Source organism: Podarcis raffonei, chromosome 9, assembly GCF_027172205.1.
Source record: "Podarcis raffonei isolate rPodRaf1 chromosome 9, rPodRaf1.pri, whole genome shotgun sequence".
Taxonomy (NCBI): Eukaryota; Metazoa; Chordata; class Lepidosauria; order Squamata; family Lacertidae; genus Podarcis; species Podarcis raffonei.
The window spans coordinates 80,909,783-80,924,761 of record NC_070610.1 but is presented as its reverse complement, the minus strand read 5'-3'; the positions used below and the strand labels follow the sequence as shown (position 1 = coordinate 80,924,761).

At 52.8% G+C, this 14,979-nt stretch overlaps 1 protein-coding gene across 3 annotated transcripts in view; it reads left to right on the top strand.

The window, feature by feature from the left end:
• Positions 1–14,979, top strand: part of LOC128420624 (maestro heat-like repeat family member 5) — a 52,780-nt gene that overhangs the window by 22,501 nt on the left and 15,300 nt on the right. For all 3 annotated transcript variants that reach the window (XM_053402297.1, XM_053402298.1, XM_053402299.1), the window contains exons 11-15: positions 10,371–10,493; positions 11,077–11,156; positions 11,585–11,720; positions 13,915–14,010; positions 14,487–14,591. In XM_053402297.1, the coding sequence (XP_053258272.1) occupies positions 10,371–10,493; positions 11,077–11,156; positions 11,585–11,720; positions 13,915–14,010; positions 14,487–14,591 (540 nt within the window). The remainder of the gene's footprint in view (positions 1–10,370; positions 10,494–11,076; positions 11,157–11,584; positions 11,721–13,914; positions 14,011–14,486; positions 14,592–14,979) is intronic.

The following is a 14,979-nucleotide window of genomic DNA, read 5'->3' as shown; positions in this document are numbered from 1 at the left end:
ACAGAAGTACTGTTTTTGGGGGACAGGAGGCGGGCAGGTGTGGGGGATTCCCTGGTCCTGAATGGGGTAATTGTGCCCCTGAAGGACCAGGTGCGCAGCCTGGGAGTCATTTTGGACTCACAGCTGTCCATGGAGGCACAGGTCAAATCTGTGTCCAGGGCAGCTGTTTACCAGCTCCATCTGGTACGTAGGCTGAGACCCTATCTGCCTGCGGACTGTCTCGCCAGAGTGGTGCATGCTCTGGTTATCTCCCGCTTGGACTACTGCAATGCACTCTACGTGGGGCTACCTTTGAAGGTGACTCGGAAACTACAACTAATCCAGAATGCGGCAGCTAGACTGGTGACTGGGGGAGGCCGCCGAGACCATATAACACCGGTCTTGAAAGACCTACATTGGCTCTCAGTACGTTTCCGAGCACAATTCAAAGTGTTGGTGCTGACCTTTAAAGCCCTAAACGGCCTCGGTCCAGTATACCTGAAGGAGCGTCTCCACCCCCATCATTCTGCCCGGACGCTGAGGTCCAGCGCCGAGGGCCTTCTGGCGGTTACCTCATTGTGAGAAGCAAAGCTACAGGGAACCAGGCAGAGGGCCTTCTTGGTAGTGGCGCCCGCCCTGTGGAACGCCCTTCCAGCAGATGTCAAAGCGATAAACAACTACCTGACATTCAGAAGACATCTTAAGGCAGCCCTGTTCAGGGAAGTTTTTAACGTGTGATATTTTACTGTATTTTTGGTTTTTATGGAAGCCGCCCAGAGTGGCTGGGGACACCCAGCCAGATGGGCGGGGTATAAATAATAAATTATTATTATTATTATTATTATTATTATTATTATTATTATTAAAATAACATTCTTGGCAATACATTCATCTTTATAACAGCAATTCGACCTAACAAGGAAAGCTTCAAATTTGACCATATTTCTAGATCCTTTTTCACTTCTGACCAACATTTCTCGTAATTGTCTTTAAATAAATTTAAGTTCTTAGCGGTCATGTTAACCCCCAGGTATTTTACTTTCTTAACCAATGTTGAACCTGTCTCCTTCTGAAACCTCTCTTTCTCAATCGGTGTTGTCAGAGCTGCCCGAGGTCCCAGCTCACAAAGGACCAACGCCGGTTCGTTGTTAAGTACGAAAGTCTTTATTGAAGTTCAGTTTCACTTTCACAGCCGCAGCGTGCAGCTCTACGTCTCAAACTCTAGACCGCTGAAGCTCCGTCTGAATCTCCTCCCCCCAGACACCAGTTTAAGACTCTAGCCTTCCTCCACCTCTTCCTTTGCTCTCTCCTCCTCTGGTTCCGCCTGTCCGTCGGGGTCTCGCCCTTCCTAGACTCTTCTGACGCTGAGTCCCCTGAGTCTTCCCCCTGCCTCCGGCGGGCTTTAGGACCTGGTTCCCAATCCGGGCTTTCTGCTGTCCCGCGCGCCTGTACATTCGAACTTGGCGCGCGCACCCAGCCGGCAACCTTCCTCCTGACCGTTACACTGCTCCTGTCACTGCTTCCCCCTTCGGGGAGGCTAGCTGGAACTGACCTCCCCTCCGTTCCCCCACTCTCCGATAGAGGCGTGGTAAGCCCTGACTCATCTTCTCTCCCCGCTGGAGGAGACGCTGGTCCTGACACATGTGACTCTTCCCCCCCACTACGCTCTGGTGGAGAAGCTGGTCCTGATCTCCCGCTGCTGCTTTGGGAGTCCCCGCTGGCCCCTTGTTTCTGGTGCGTCCCCCCTGGGACCCCCCTTGCCCTGACCATCGGCGCCCCCTTCTGGGAATCTTCTGATTCGCTGGAGAAGCTCATGGAATCTCTCGGGTCACTGTCATACTCCCCTACGCTGCCCTCAGATTCTTCCCCTTCGCTCTCCATTTCCTCTCTCCCTTGTGCTTCTGCTCCTGAGCCCCTGACATCCATCCCCCCCTCGAAGCCCCCCTTCCCCCCTCCCCCTCTTCGGGTGTGGGTTCCGGGTGCTCCAGTGCTGTGGGTGTGAGTGCGGGATACCGTTCTTTCCCCCTCGTGTGCCGCCGGCCAGCGGGATCCAGCCAGCCCGCAATGGGCTCGTCGACGTCGATTTCCTCTGCTCCCATTTCTCTGCAGTTGTGCTCGAACCCAGGGTCCTCCCCCAACACGTCCATGTCCTTCCCTCCGCCTGTTACCTCGGGTGATGCTGCGTGTAAGGGCCCCCTCAGCAGTTCCCTGCTCCACCCCACCTCCGGTTGATTGTCCCACCAATAAGAGCGGTCTGTGACAAACCCCGAGAGTGATCCCTCCGGGGAGCTTGTTTCTGGCGCCGTCTCCTCAGCTGATGAGAACCCCTGGAACGTACTGGCTGACAGTGTGGGTGTGGAAAGCCAGTCGTCGAAATAATCTGCCGGCATAGGTCTGTGTGGGAAGAGTGCATGGAACTCGTCTTTAAGATAGTGCTCCTCCACGGCATAGTACGGTACCCACCTGTTGGCGCTGGCCGGGGTACCTTCCCTGGCGAGGAGATATTCAACTCCCTCTTCCCCCCATCTCGAGTCCAAAATCTCCGTGACCTCGTTGAGTGGCGTCGCCCTCGGTGACCCCTCCCCTGTTGGCGATTTGCTGAGTGGGTCTGGCGCGTTCTCTGGTGCCTGAAACCTGTGGGGTGCCTTGTAGGGTGTGAGCACTGACCTATGAAAGACCGGGTGCATTCTGGAGCCCTCCGGGAGTGTCAACCGGAAGGCCACTGGATTAATTTGTGCCGCGACTTGGTAAGGCCCCAGCTGCTTGTGTCCGAGCTTCTTCTTAGCTAACGTTCTGGCCGGCACTGCCTGGGCTGCTAACCAGACCCAGTCCCCCACCTGGATGTCTTCCCCGACCCTCCTGTGCCTGTCTGCCTGCATTTTGTAGGCGTGTTTTGCTAGTTCCAAGTGCCTTCGGAATTGCTCATGGACCTCCTGTAACTCTGCTGCTAAGTGCTCTGCTCCCCGTGGCTCCCCCTCCCCCTTCGTTTCTAACCCCGGGAAGGTTCTGGGATGCCGCCCATTGTTGGCGAAGAACGGTGTCACCCCTGTAGACCCGTGCTTCGTGTTGTTGTAGGCAAACTCGGCCAGCGGTAGGTAGTCCACCCAGGTCGAGGGCTGTTGATTCGCGTAGCATCGCAGGTACTGCTGCATGATGGCGTTGACCCTCTCCGCTTGTCCGTTGGTCTGCGGGTGTCGCGCCGACGCTAAGTTGATCTTGACGTTCAGGATGCCCAGCAGCTTCTGCCAGAAGCTCGAGATGAATTGGCGACCGCGGTCGGACAGGATGGACCGTGGCAAGCCGTGAACTTTGAACACGTGGTCTATGAACAACTTGGCGGTCTGTTCCGCTGTGGCCACCTTCGCGTAAGGAATGAAGTGCGCCATCTTGGTGAACAGGTCTACGACCACGAGTACCGCTGTTTTGCCTCGCGAGCTGGGCAGATCTGTGACAAAGTCCAGGGCCACTTTCTCCCACGGTTCGAGTGGCGTCTGCAGCGGTTCCAGCAGACCCGCCGGCTTCCTGTGTACTGGTTTGGCCCTTTGGCAGGTGTCACACCTGGAGACGTAATCCGCGACTTCTCCCCTCACCTTGGGCCACCAAAAGTCCCTGGTGACTAATTCCGCCGTCTTGTCCTTGCCAAAGTGCCCAGCGCTGGGCGCGTCGTGTAACTGCTGCAGGACTTTCGCGCGGAGGTCGTCTCCCGGTACGTAGACAGCCCCTTTGCGGATGAGCAGTCCGTCGCGTATCTGGAACTCGTCGTCCTTCGCTGTGCCGCTGCGCACCTCCTTCATCTTGGATTGTGCGAACGAATCTGTCTGCAGCGCGCGACACACCGCGTCCAGGTCCACGGCGGCTGAAGCGCACGCCCACGCTTTCGGTGCGAAAATGTGTTTGGCCGCCACCGGTGCCGCTTCCTCGAGATACTGCGGCTTCCTGGATAGTGCATCCGCCATGACGTTGTTGTCTCCCGGGATGTATTCTATCCGGAAATCGAAATCCGCAAAGAACTCCGCCCAGCGGATGTGTCTCTGGTTCAGGAACCGCGCCGTGCGCCAGTACTCCAGGTTCTTATGGTCCGTGCGGACCTGCACTGTGTGTCTGGCTCCGACGAGGAAGTGCCGCCACGCCTTGAAGGCTGCATGAATGGCCAGCAACTCCCTGTCCCAGATGGTGTAGTTCTGCTCCGACTTGCTGAGCTTCCTGGAGTAGAATGCGCATGGCCTCCAGTCCCCTTGCGGATCTTGCTGTAACAGGACCGCCCCCACCGCTCTGTCCGAGGCGTCCGTTTCAACCCTCATTGGTTTGCTGGGGTTTACGTGTAGCAGCTGTTCTTCGGACGCGAAGAGACGCTTGAGTCTCCGAAAGGACTGCTCCGCCTGGTCCGTCCAGGTGAACTTCTTCTTCTTGGAGCTGAGGGTGTCCGTGATGGCCGCCGTCTCCTTCGCGAACCCCTTGATGAACTTGCGATAAAAGTTGGCGAAGCCGACGAACTTCTGGACCTCCTTCCGATTGCGCGGGCTCTTCCAGTCCAACACTGAGCGGACCTTGGCGCTGTCCATGGCGAGTCCCTTGTCGGACAGCTTGTAGCCCAGGAAATCCACCTCCGTCATGTCGAACTGGCACTTCTCCAGTTTGGCGTAAAGTCTGTGCTCCCGTAGTCTCTGCAGGACCTCCTTGACATCCTCCTCGTGAGCCTCCTGCAATTCCGAGAAGATCAGGATGTCGTCGAAGAAGCAGACGCACTTCTTGTAGAGGAGTCCTGCTAACACGTGGTGCATGAAGGCTTGGAAACAATGGGAGCCATTTTGCAGACCAAACGGCATGACTCGGTATTCATAGGTGCCTAAAGGCGTAAACATGGCTGTCTTCCACTCATCGCCCTCCCGCATGCGTATAAGGTTGTATGCCCCTCGTAGATCCAACTTGGTGAAGATCCGTCCCTTTCTCACCGTCGCGAGCAGGTCGTCGATCTTGGGCATGGGGAATGCTGTGGGCTTTGTCCTGGAATTGATGATTCTATAATCCACTACGAGCCTCCGTTCGGGCGTGTCCTTCTTCTTCACGAAAAACACGGGACTGCCCCCCACTGCTTTGGATTCCTGGATGAATCCCCGCTTCAAGTTGTGATCTATGAACTCCCTGAGTTCTTGCATTTCGTCTTCAGACATGGAATACAGTTTTCCAGTCGGCAGCGTCGCCCCCGGCAGGAGGTCAATCTTGCAGTCGTAGGGCCTGTGGGGAGGCAGCTTGTCCGCTTCCTTCTCGCAGAAGACCTCCAAAAAGGCCTTGTACTTGTTGGGTACCGCCTGCACCATGCCTAGGTGTAGCTGCGGTTCATCCCCGTTGATTTAAAACAAGCGTCCATAGCTTCGATGAATGCGTTTGAATCTTGGAGGGCGGGATCATTTTCGCGCCATAACGTGCGCAGCCACGATTTAGCTTCCCCATGCAGATGAGTTATTATGAAGCCTACTTTCTCCTCCTCATCTCTAAAGTCTTTCCGAAGCAAATTGAGCGCGAAAACTATGTCTGCTCTGAAGTTAGGATACTGCTGCAGGTTCCCGTCGAAGTGGGCTACTATGCTGCCTCCCCTCTTCCCGAGGCCAACTCCCTCCGGCTTGGGTCCCGGCAGCCCCTCCTTGCCCCAACGGTCCCACCTGGCCTGCAGATCCCGGTAGAGCGCTGCTGCTTCTTCTTCTCTTTTCCTGGATGCTTCTACTTCTGCGTAAAGCGTTGAGACTGCATTTTGCAGTTCTATCACCTTCTCCTCTGTAGTCATCTTTGCCTATCTTCGTGAGCTCGCAAAAACACCAAGTTTGGCCCCTCGCTGCGCCAACTCACGCTGCGAGGGTTGAATACTTATGGAGATGGAGCTTACTGTCAGAGCTGCCCTAGGTCCCAGCTCACAAAGGACCAACGCCGCTTCTTTGTTAAGTATAAAAGTCTTTATTGAAGTTCAGTTTCACTTCCACAGCCGCAGCGCGCAGCCCTACGTCTCAAACTCTAGACCGCCGAAGCTCCATCTGAATCTCCTCCCCCCTGACACCAGTTTAAGATTCTAGCCTTGCTCCACCTCTTCCTTTGTTCTTTCCTCCTCTGGGTCCGCCTGTCTGTCGGGGTCTCGCCCTTCCTAGACTCTTCTGACGCTGAGTCCCCTGAATCTTCCCCCTCCCTCCGGCGGGCTTTAGGACCTGGTTCCCAATCCGGGTTTCCTGCTGTCCCGCGCGCCTGTACATTTGAACTTGGCGCGCGTGCCCAGCCTGCCACCTTCCTTCTGACCGTTACACTGCTGTCACTGCTCCCCCCTTCGGGGAGGCTAGCTGGACCTGACCTCCCCTCCGTTTCCCCACTTTCTGATGGAGGCGTGGTCAGCCCTGACTCATCTTCTCTCCCCGCTGGAGGAGACGCTGGTCCTGACACATGTGACTCTTCCCCCCCACTACGCTCTGGTGGGGAAGCTGGTCCTGATCCCCCGCTGCTGCTTTGGGAGTCCCCGCTGGCCCCTTGCTTCTGGTGCGTCCCCCCTGGGACCCCCCTTGCCCTCACCATCGGCGCCCCCTTCTGGGAATCTTCTGATTCGCTGGAGAAGCTCATGGAATCTCTCGGGTCACTGTCATACTCCCCTACGCTGCCCTCGGATTCCTCCCCTTTGCTCTCCATTTCCTCTCTCCCCTGTGCTTCTGCTCCTGAGCCCCTGACAAGCGCGATTCACAGTACGGCAATCTTATTAGCACTTGACAGCCCGTTCCCAGGCATTAAGCGGTGGTCTTTGTTTCTTTTTCCTCTCTTTTTTGCAGGCAAAAATACTTCTCCCTCTTCCCTCCCCTCTCCTGCAATTCAGGGAGGGAGATCTTTTGTCTTGATGTTAGGATTTAAGTCCTTTTAAAGCGATTTTCCAGGTCTTAGTTTAAATAGTCTTTGCTTTGATCTGTTTACAAGAAACGGAAGGCGGACTTCCTGTTTACACCTTCCCGTTTTCGGTACCAAATTAGTGCTTTTTCTTCCCTTATTTTCAAATCTTTAAATTCAACCTACTCACGGTAGTTGTTTTGCTGGCTGAATTGTCACAGGAAAAAAGTCAGCGCTCTCTGACAACAGCTGTGCGGCTTCACTCCACGGAAGAAGCAATTGACTCTCAGCACCGCGCCACTCACCCCGTTTCGCTCCGGAGCCCATAACTGGGTTCCTTTGCAAATTGGGGGGGGCGCTGAAGGTGCCCGCCGAGTCCCACGGTCACAGGCTTCACCCGCCTGTGGTTTTTTGAAGGGTCCCCGCTTCGCCGCAGCAGCAATACACGATTTCCGTAGAGCTAACTCCCTCCGAGTTAGAGGGAATCCGCTATTGCTGATGGCGCCGACTCCGGAAGTGAGTGATGACCATCCAACCTCTGCTTAAATGAGATTTATATAGGTATATAAAAAAGAGTGCCTTGGAAGCCAAGATCAAGTTTTGGAGCAAGTACTCTTTGGTGAGAGAAACCCAGCAGAAATTTAAAATCACAACTGTCAGCGCTGCCCGAGGTCCCAGCTCACAGAAGACCAACGCTGCTTCGTTGTTTAGTATAAAAGTCTTTATTGAAGTTCAGTTTCACTTCCACAGCCGCAGCGTGCAACACTACGTCTCTAACTTTAGACCGCCGAAGCTCCGTCTGAATCTCCTCCCCCCTGACACCAGTTTAAGACTCTAGCCTTGCTCCACCTCTTCCTCTGTTCCTTCCTCCTCTGGGTCCGCCTGCCCGTCGGGGTCTCGCCCTTCCTAGACTCTTCTGACGCTGAGTCCCCTGACTCTTCCCCCTCCCTCCTTCGGGCTTTAGGACCTGGCTCCCAATCCGGGTTTTCTGCTGTCCCGCGTGCCTGTACATTTGAACTTGGCGCGCGCGCCCAGCCTCCCACTTTCCTTCTGACCGTTACACTGCTGTCACTGCTCCCTCCTTCGGGGAGGCTAGCTGGACCTGACCTCCCCTCCGTTTCCCCACTTTCCGATGGGGGCGTGGTCAGCCCTGACTCATCTTCTCTCCCCGCTGGAGGAGAGGCTGGTCCTGACACATGTGACTCTTCCCCCCCACTGCGCTCTGGTGGGGGAGCTGGTCCTGATCCTCCGCTGCTGCCTTGGGAGTCCCCGCTGGCCCCTTGCTTCTGGTGCGTCCCCCCTGGGACCCCCCTTGCCCTTACCATAGGCGCCCCCTTCTGGGAATCTTCTGATTCGCTGGAGAAGCTCATGGAATCTCTCGGGTCACTGTCATACTCCCCTACGCTCCCCTCGGATTCCTCTCCTTCGCTCTCTATTTGCTCTCTCCCCTGTGCTTCTGCTCCTGAGCCCCTGACAACAACATATGCAAAAAAGTAATGTGTGGAAGTATAGGCTCTTAGACCTTTAAAATAGCCTCTTCTATATTGCTCCTCTCTTCCCTTAGCATAGTAAGAGACCACATGTTTAGTAGGTTAAAAGGGATATTTTTACAAACTTTTCAAAGGTCAGGTTCATGTGCTTTTCCACACAGCAGTTAGAAAACACAGGCAGTACAACTTAGGTTCCAGAGTAGTGAATGTTTCTAAATTATTTGTGCTGACACACTAGGGTGACGTGTTTCAACTACATGTTCTGAGCTTGGAGCAACCAGCTCATAACTCCTTACTGGTAAGGTTCATAATATTGATCAGTCTGACTCTGCATATATAAGGCAGCTTTTTAAGTTCCTAAAACCAAAAATCCAGTAAGAGCAAAATCAAACAATAAACAGCTGCACAGAGATATGCAGGCTTTAATCTCAACAGCCAGGTCAGGTCTGGGTCTGCTTCCAGAAGGGTGGAAGAGAACCGGGTTCATGGAGATGCCAGACTGGAATGCAAACCAGGGGACACTTGTTGCAGGGCCTCCTTAGTGGAGCTTAAATCTCAGGAGAAGGCTGTGGCATGGGGGGGAGGAGGCATGGGCAGAAATAAGAGGGTCCCCTGACCTTGAGGGATCTGTGGGTAGAAACCAGCATCTTGAACTGGGTCTGGAAAACAGATCAACCTCCAGGGCAGCTGCCACCAGTTAAATACCTTTGGAGTCAGAACTCATAGTTGCCATAGCATCAGTGACAGTGATCAAGTCCCCGTCAGGTCACTAGCAAACTGCAGAGCTGCAGAAGGATCTCTGCCAACAAAATGGCAAAAGCAGGTTCAGTGCAAGGAAGTGTAACATAATGCCCATTGAAGCTAAAAATGTGTTTTTAATGTTGTACACCACCCTGGGACCTTTTGATAAAGGGTGGTATATAAATTGTAGTAGTAGTAGTAGTAATACATCAATAGGGATTGAGCTGACTGCTGGCTAGGGAAAGCTCAAAGGAAACACTGGCTCCATGCTCAGCAGCTGTGGTGCCAGACATTATTCTGGTGAGACTGCACCTCATTGCCTCCCCTTTTGTTCATTCACCAGTTCAACCTGGGCACTTTCCCCCAAATTCTGAGCAGCTCCTCGTTTGATTTTCACTGCCACAAATAACTGGCTGCATCAGCCACAAACATGGCCTCTACATTACTCGCACTGGATCTTTTCAAATGAAGAATGTATTTTCTTGTTCCCTTTATTTCAACAGGTCTTTTAGGGCTTTCAGACAATAGTTAATATTACTTGGTTAACTACATGAATTGGAAATCCTGATGCCAGATAGCAATGTGTATGCTACAAAAGGCATCACCTTAAAAGAGACTTTATTCATTTATATCTTGCTCTTCCTTCTCAAGGAGCCTGGCACGGGGCACAACATCCAAAGTACATCCAAAACCAGCAATTACACCTCTAAAAATTGCATGAGAAGCAGCATAACAAACCAACATAACAAGAGAACAGTTGAATCCCAGAGCCAATTTATGACCCAAACACTTGAGCAGGTTTTAATGTGCTTTCAACTGGTATCCAAATAATAGCAGACATACATGCCAAAGAACCGACAATGAAGGCCTCTCTTGAAATGGTGCTTGCTATTTGCACTTCTTCAAAAGAAGTTGTATTAAATGCTCCATTAAAATATCTGTTCCCTGGTTAAAAGGGGGGAGAACTTTTTACCTGATCAAAAGTTGTTTAAATAGCTTAATTGGTTGTTTGAACTTTGCAAACTGTGCACTTATTCTATAGAACAGGCACATCCAACAGGTAGATCGTAATCTACTGGTAGATCACTAGCTCCCCCCACAGAAGCTCATCAACTATGAGCTGAACCACCCACCCACCCCCAAAATGGGGGTAGATCCCTGCCAGATTTTAATTCAGAAAGTAGATCACAGCCTCTTGGGTGCTGGCCACCCCTGCTAGAGAATATCTTGCCTACAAAAGAGGCTTACATAAGGGTTCAGCATTGTTTGATAATGAGTGTCTGTTTTTTGCTCTGGGTTTGGGTTTAGACCATAAGCCTGAAGAAAACCTTTTTGATTGCGGTGCTGATGTTCCTTGAGGCCGTTTCTGCAACAGGAAAAGCACACAGCCTTCGAGTGTACATGAAATCCCCCCTTGTGGAATGCCTGATAGTAAGTCAGCTGCACACTCCGTACCCAGAAACCTGTAGTAAGTGAACAGACTAATCTGGTTGCTTCTCTAGACTTGCTACACCTATAAGCTGGTGGTCTGAGGAAACATCCTCCCTGATCATCACAGTGGTGGGTCCTCACCAAGTCTCTGCCCAGTGCCTGGCCACTGATCCAGAGACAGTTTGGGGTAGGACACAACCCAAACCCATAAAGTTCACTGGGCTGATTTGGGCCAGCTCTGTCCAGCTCACAGGTTGTTGGTTGCGAGTGATCAAGAGAAGTCACAGTGCTACTCTGTTCTGCCATGGTAAGACCCCACCAGGAGTCCCCGGTCCACACCTGGGTGCCACAACTCAGGAAGGATATTGACAAGCTAGAACATGTTCAGGGGAGGGTGACCAAGATGATCAAGGGTCAGGAAACCAAACCTTATGAATAACGGTTGAGGGAGTTGGGTGTGTTTAGCCTGGAAAAGAGAAGACAGAAGTGACAAGAGGTGGCAGAGCAGTTCTGGGTCTGCCTGCCAGGGTGCCTGCCATGCTCAATGATGCCACTCACACTGTGTCCCTGCAATGACTGGCAGGTGCTGATTGAGAGAGAGCCCATCCATGCCCTGACGGACACCGTGCGCCAAGACGCCATGTACATCGTGACACAACTCAGGTAGGGGCAAAACGATGCTGGGGGGGTGTTAAAATTCAGAGCTGCTCCCCTGACTGAGAGTGGAAGGGGGATGTGCTGAGTGGGCCCCTCCTCAGAGACCGGTGAACCTGCCTGTGTGACTGGCCCAGACAGTAGCCCAAGCAGCCTCTGCATGGGCTCAGGCAGACGGGAGGGGCCCCTGGCAACCTCTGAGGGAAGATGCTGGAGATCAAGCCTTCTACATGCCAGGCACGTGTCCTCAGAGCTGAGGGGTTCCCTCCCTTGCTACCATCTTGACTGCAGCTGCAGGGTGCTTAGGAGCCCCAAGGTGCCTTTGTCAGACTGATGTGGATGTGAATCGAAGGATGTGACTCAATCGACTTGAGGACAACCATCATTTCACCATTTGCTGCCGCAGATTAATCTCAGGTGTGTTTCTTTTTCCTCAGCAAACTGAAGCCTCCCCTTGAGGCAGAGAAGAAGACCAGCCTCCTCTGTGCTTCCTTCCAAAGCATGTTTTGCTTGGCCCCCTTGGAGCTCCTGGAAGGGCAAATTGCGGCAGATGAGCAGGCAGCCAGCGTCAAAGTGAGCCCTTCCCTTTGCCATCTCACTTGCATTGCAACATAGTTTCCGGATGAGAACTTCCCTGGAATTTACAATGAGCAGATGAGAGATCTGGCAAATCCCAACCAACTGTGCATGCACATTTCTGCATGTCTGTTTGCATGCCTCCATTTCCCATTGGCTGCTGCCATTGCATTCCCAGGGCTGAGCATGGTGCTCTTCTGGCAGTCATGCCCCAGGTGCTTATGGGGTGTGCCCCCCAGGCTCTGCCTTGCCTGGCCTCTTTGGCTGGAATTGCAGCTCCTTGAGCTGCCTGGCTTTTGACCCTGGTGGGTTTTGACCTTGTGCTGGCTTGGGCTGGTTTTGTGATGTTTTTGTACTGGTCAGCTTGTTTTCTCTTTGTACCAATTGCTTTTAGCTGCATTTTACTGTTTAAAACTTGTCAGTAGTTGTCTGGCAGTGGCCACCAACCAAATGGATGAAAGTGCTTGTGCTGAAGGAACAGATCTCTCCCCACACAGGAAAGGGGCCCTCTCACAGCACCCTCTGGATGCGGCCCTGGAAGCATCTTGGCTGCCATTTTAGAACTTGTCATTTGGATCAATCTTCATTTCAAGGGCTCCTCATGGGTGCAGGACAGGAAACATGGGGAGCTATGCTGGGCCCCCCATCTCCACCCTCACGCCCACCCATCCGCCACCAACACCAGAGCACACGAAACTGCTCCAGGCTCCATCAGTGAATTGAGAAGCTCCTTCTCTGTGCAGAATGGTCTCGATATGGCTGCTTTGTGGGTGGCATGGAGCTGCAGTTTGCTTATTGGGTGGGGAGAGGCCTGCGCCAGCTCTCTCGCCCTCCGTAGTCAAAGAGCTGGCAGAAAGGAGCCAAAACCCAGACGCCCCTTACCTTTTCCTCCTCTACTCTGGCTAGTCCAGGCAGAGAAATGACTTCTTGGGATAATGACCAGGCCCCAACCCCATGTGGCAAGGGGGGTGGGTGTCAGCCAGGCTGTTTTATCTCTCTGGTGTGAGACTCCAGGGTCCTGAGGCTTATACAAGGCTTGTGTTTCCTTTTGGAAATGAGGCACAGCAAAGTCTATGGAGTCTTTATGATTTGTTGTTGTTGTTTAGTCATTTAGTCGTGTCTGACTCTTTGTGACCCCATGGACCAGAGCACGCCAGGCATTCCTGTCTTCCACTGCCTCCCGCATTTTGGTCAAACTCATGTTGGTAGCTTTGAGAACACTGTCCAACCATCTCGTCCTCTGTCATCCCCTTCTCCTTGTGCCCTCCATCTTTCCCAACATCAGGGTCTTTTTCAGGGAGTCTTAGCTTCTCATGAGGTGCCAAAGTATTGGAGCCTCAGCTTCAGAATCTGTCCTTCCAGTGAGCAATCAGGGCTGATTTCCTTCAGAATGGATTGGTTTGATCTTCTTGCAGTCCATGGGACTCTCAAGAGTCTCCTCCAGCACCATAATACAAAAGTATCAGTTTTTCGGCGATACATACATACATACATACATACATACATACATACTGGGACAACCATAGCTTTAACTATACAGACCTTTGTTGGCAAGGTGATGTATCTGCTTTTTAAGATGCTGTCTAGGTTTATCATTGCTTTTTCCCCAAGAAGCAGGCGTCTTTTAATTTCTTGACTGCTGTCACCATCTGCAGTGATTATGGAATCCAACCAAGAAAGTAAAATCTCTTACTGCCTCCATTTCTTCCCCTTCTATCTTTATGATATATGGTTCATTTACCCATGTACACAACCTGAGCTCCAGAGGTCTTGCTTCTCCAATAGGCGCAATAGCTTTGGATCCAAAACAGAAATCAGCCCTGCTCTCTGACTCCTTCCTACAGTTGTCACAGGCTTTGTCAGCACATCACAACTCTGGCCTTATGTCCCCTGCTAACTACCTCTCTGGGCTTTGTTTCCTGAATGACCCACACTCAGGAAGCGATGACCAATTTGGCCTGGCTTGTATTGTTAACCACTTTATCCAGGGGTTCAGTGCCTGAAACAGTTTAACTCCCCCAAGCCTGATTCATTCCGTTATTGTATCCAGGGATTTAGGATGTCTTGCACCCCACAAACTCTTAGCAAGGGGTAGGTAGGTAGGTAGATCACACACAGAGAGAGACAGCCCCCATGCCTCTTTTCTGTTGGGCTGTGCAAGGTTAATGGCAGCTGCCTCTTTCTGCTCCAGGGGCTCTACTTCCAGACCATCAGCAGCTTTGAAGAGATGTTGCAGGCCCTGCTGCTGGAAAACCGAAGCCCAAGTGAGCTGGAGCACATGATGGAGGTATGACTGAATGCAAAGGAATGCAATGGTGGTGAGGCAAGCAGCATGATCCTTTGTGTGCTCATCAGCATGGGAGCAGGTGCCAGAGCCCCTCACCTGCCCGCCTCCCTGGGCACCAATGCTGGGGGTGTGCACCTAGAGAGGGGGCAGCGGAAGGAGCTCTGGTGCCTTTGCCAAGTGCTGGCACCTCTCGTAGTTCTCAGGCTCTCTCCTCTTAGGCCACACATCACAGGATGCCAAGCAGATCTCTGAAGGGGGGCAGGGGGTGTTCAGAGACATGTTTAGTGACATAAATCATTTGTTTTCTAAGATGCAGAGGTGACTGCTAATATGCTAACAGGAACAAACACACACCCAATTATTGGTCCTGCTAATTCTGCAAAATCTGACGGAAGAGAAGCGCTGTCTGCAACCCTCAACTTCAGTCCCAGACTTCAGCCAGGACACATTTCCTGAGTTTCCCCTTTGTCTTCCAGCTCATGGAGCCCTGGATGAAGGCAAAAGTCAACCATGTGCGAGAGAATGCTGTGGAGACAGCCATGAAGCTCTTGAAATTCGTCGCTACAAATTTCCACTCCGACGTGAGTATCGGCAAAGTCTCCTTGGGCCCAGAATAGGCCTCTCTTCCTCACGCGTTCCCGGCCAGAAGCCCAGCAGGGACAGCCCTGGGGCAGCTGAGCCCCCTCCTCATTGCCCTCTTTGTCCACATATGGCACGGTGCCCCTGGAGCCCATCGCAGCGCCTGGCAGAGAGGGGCAGAGGAAACCTTGGCTCCCTAGGGAGGAAAACAGGCCCAGGATGGTGCTGGGCTGTTTGCTCCAGCCCCGCGTGGCCTGAGGACTCTTCTGCCCCCCTTCAGTGGGGAATTGCAGAAGATGTTTCCACAGCGGTGGCTGTAGCATCAAGACAAACTTCCAACACTTTGGGCGTTCAGGAGAGTTAGCTCTCTTGCACGACCAGGACCGGACT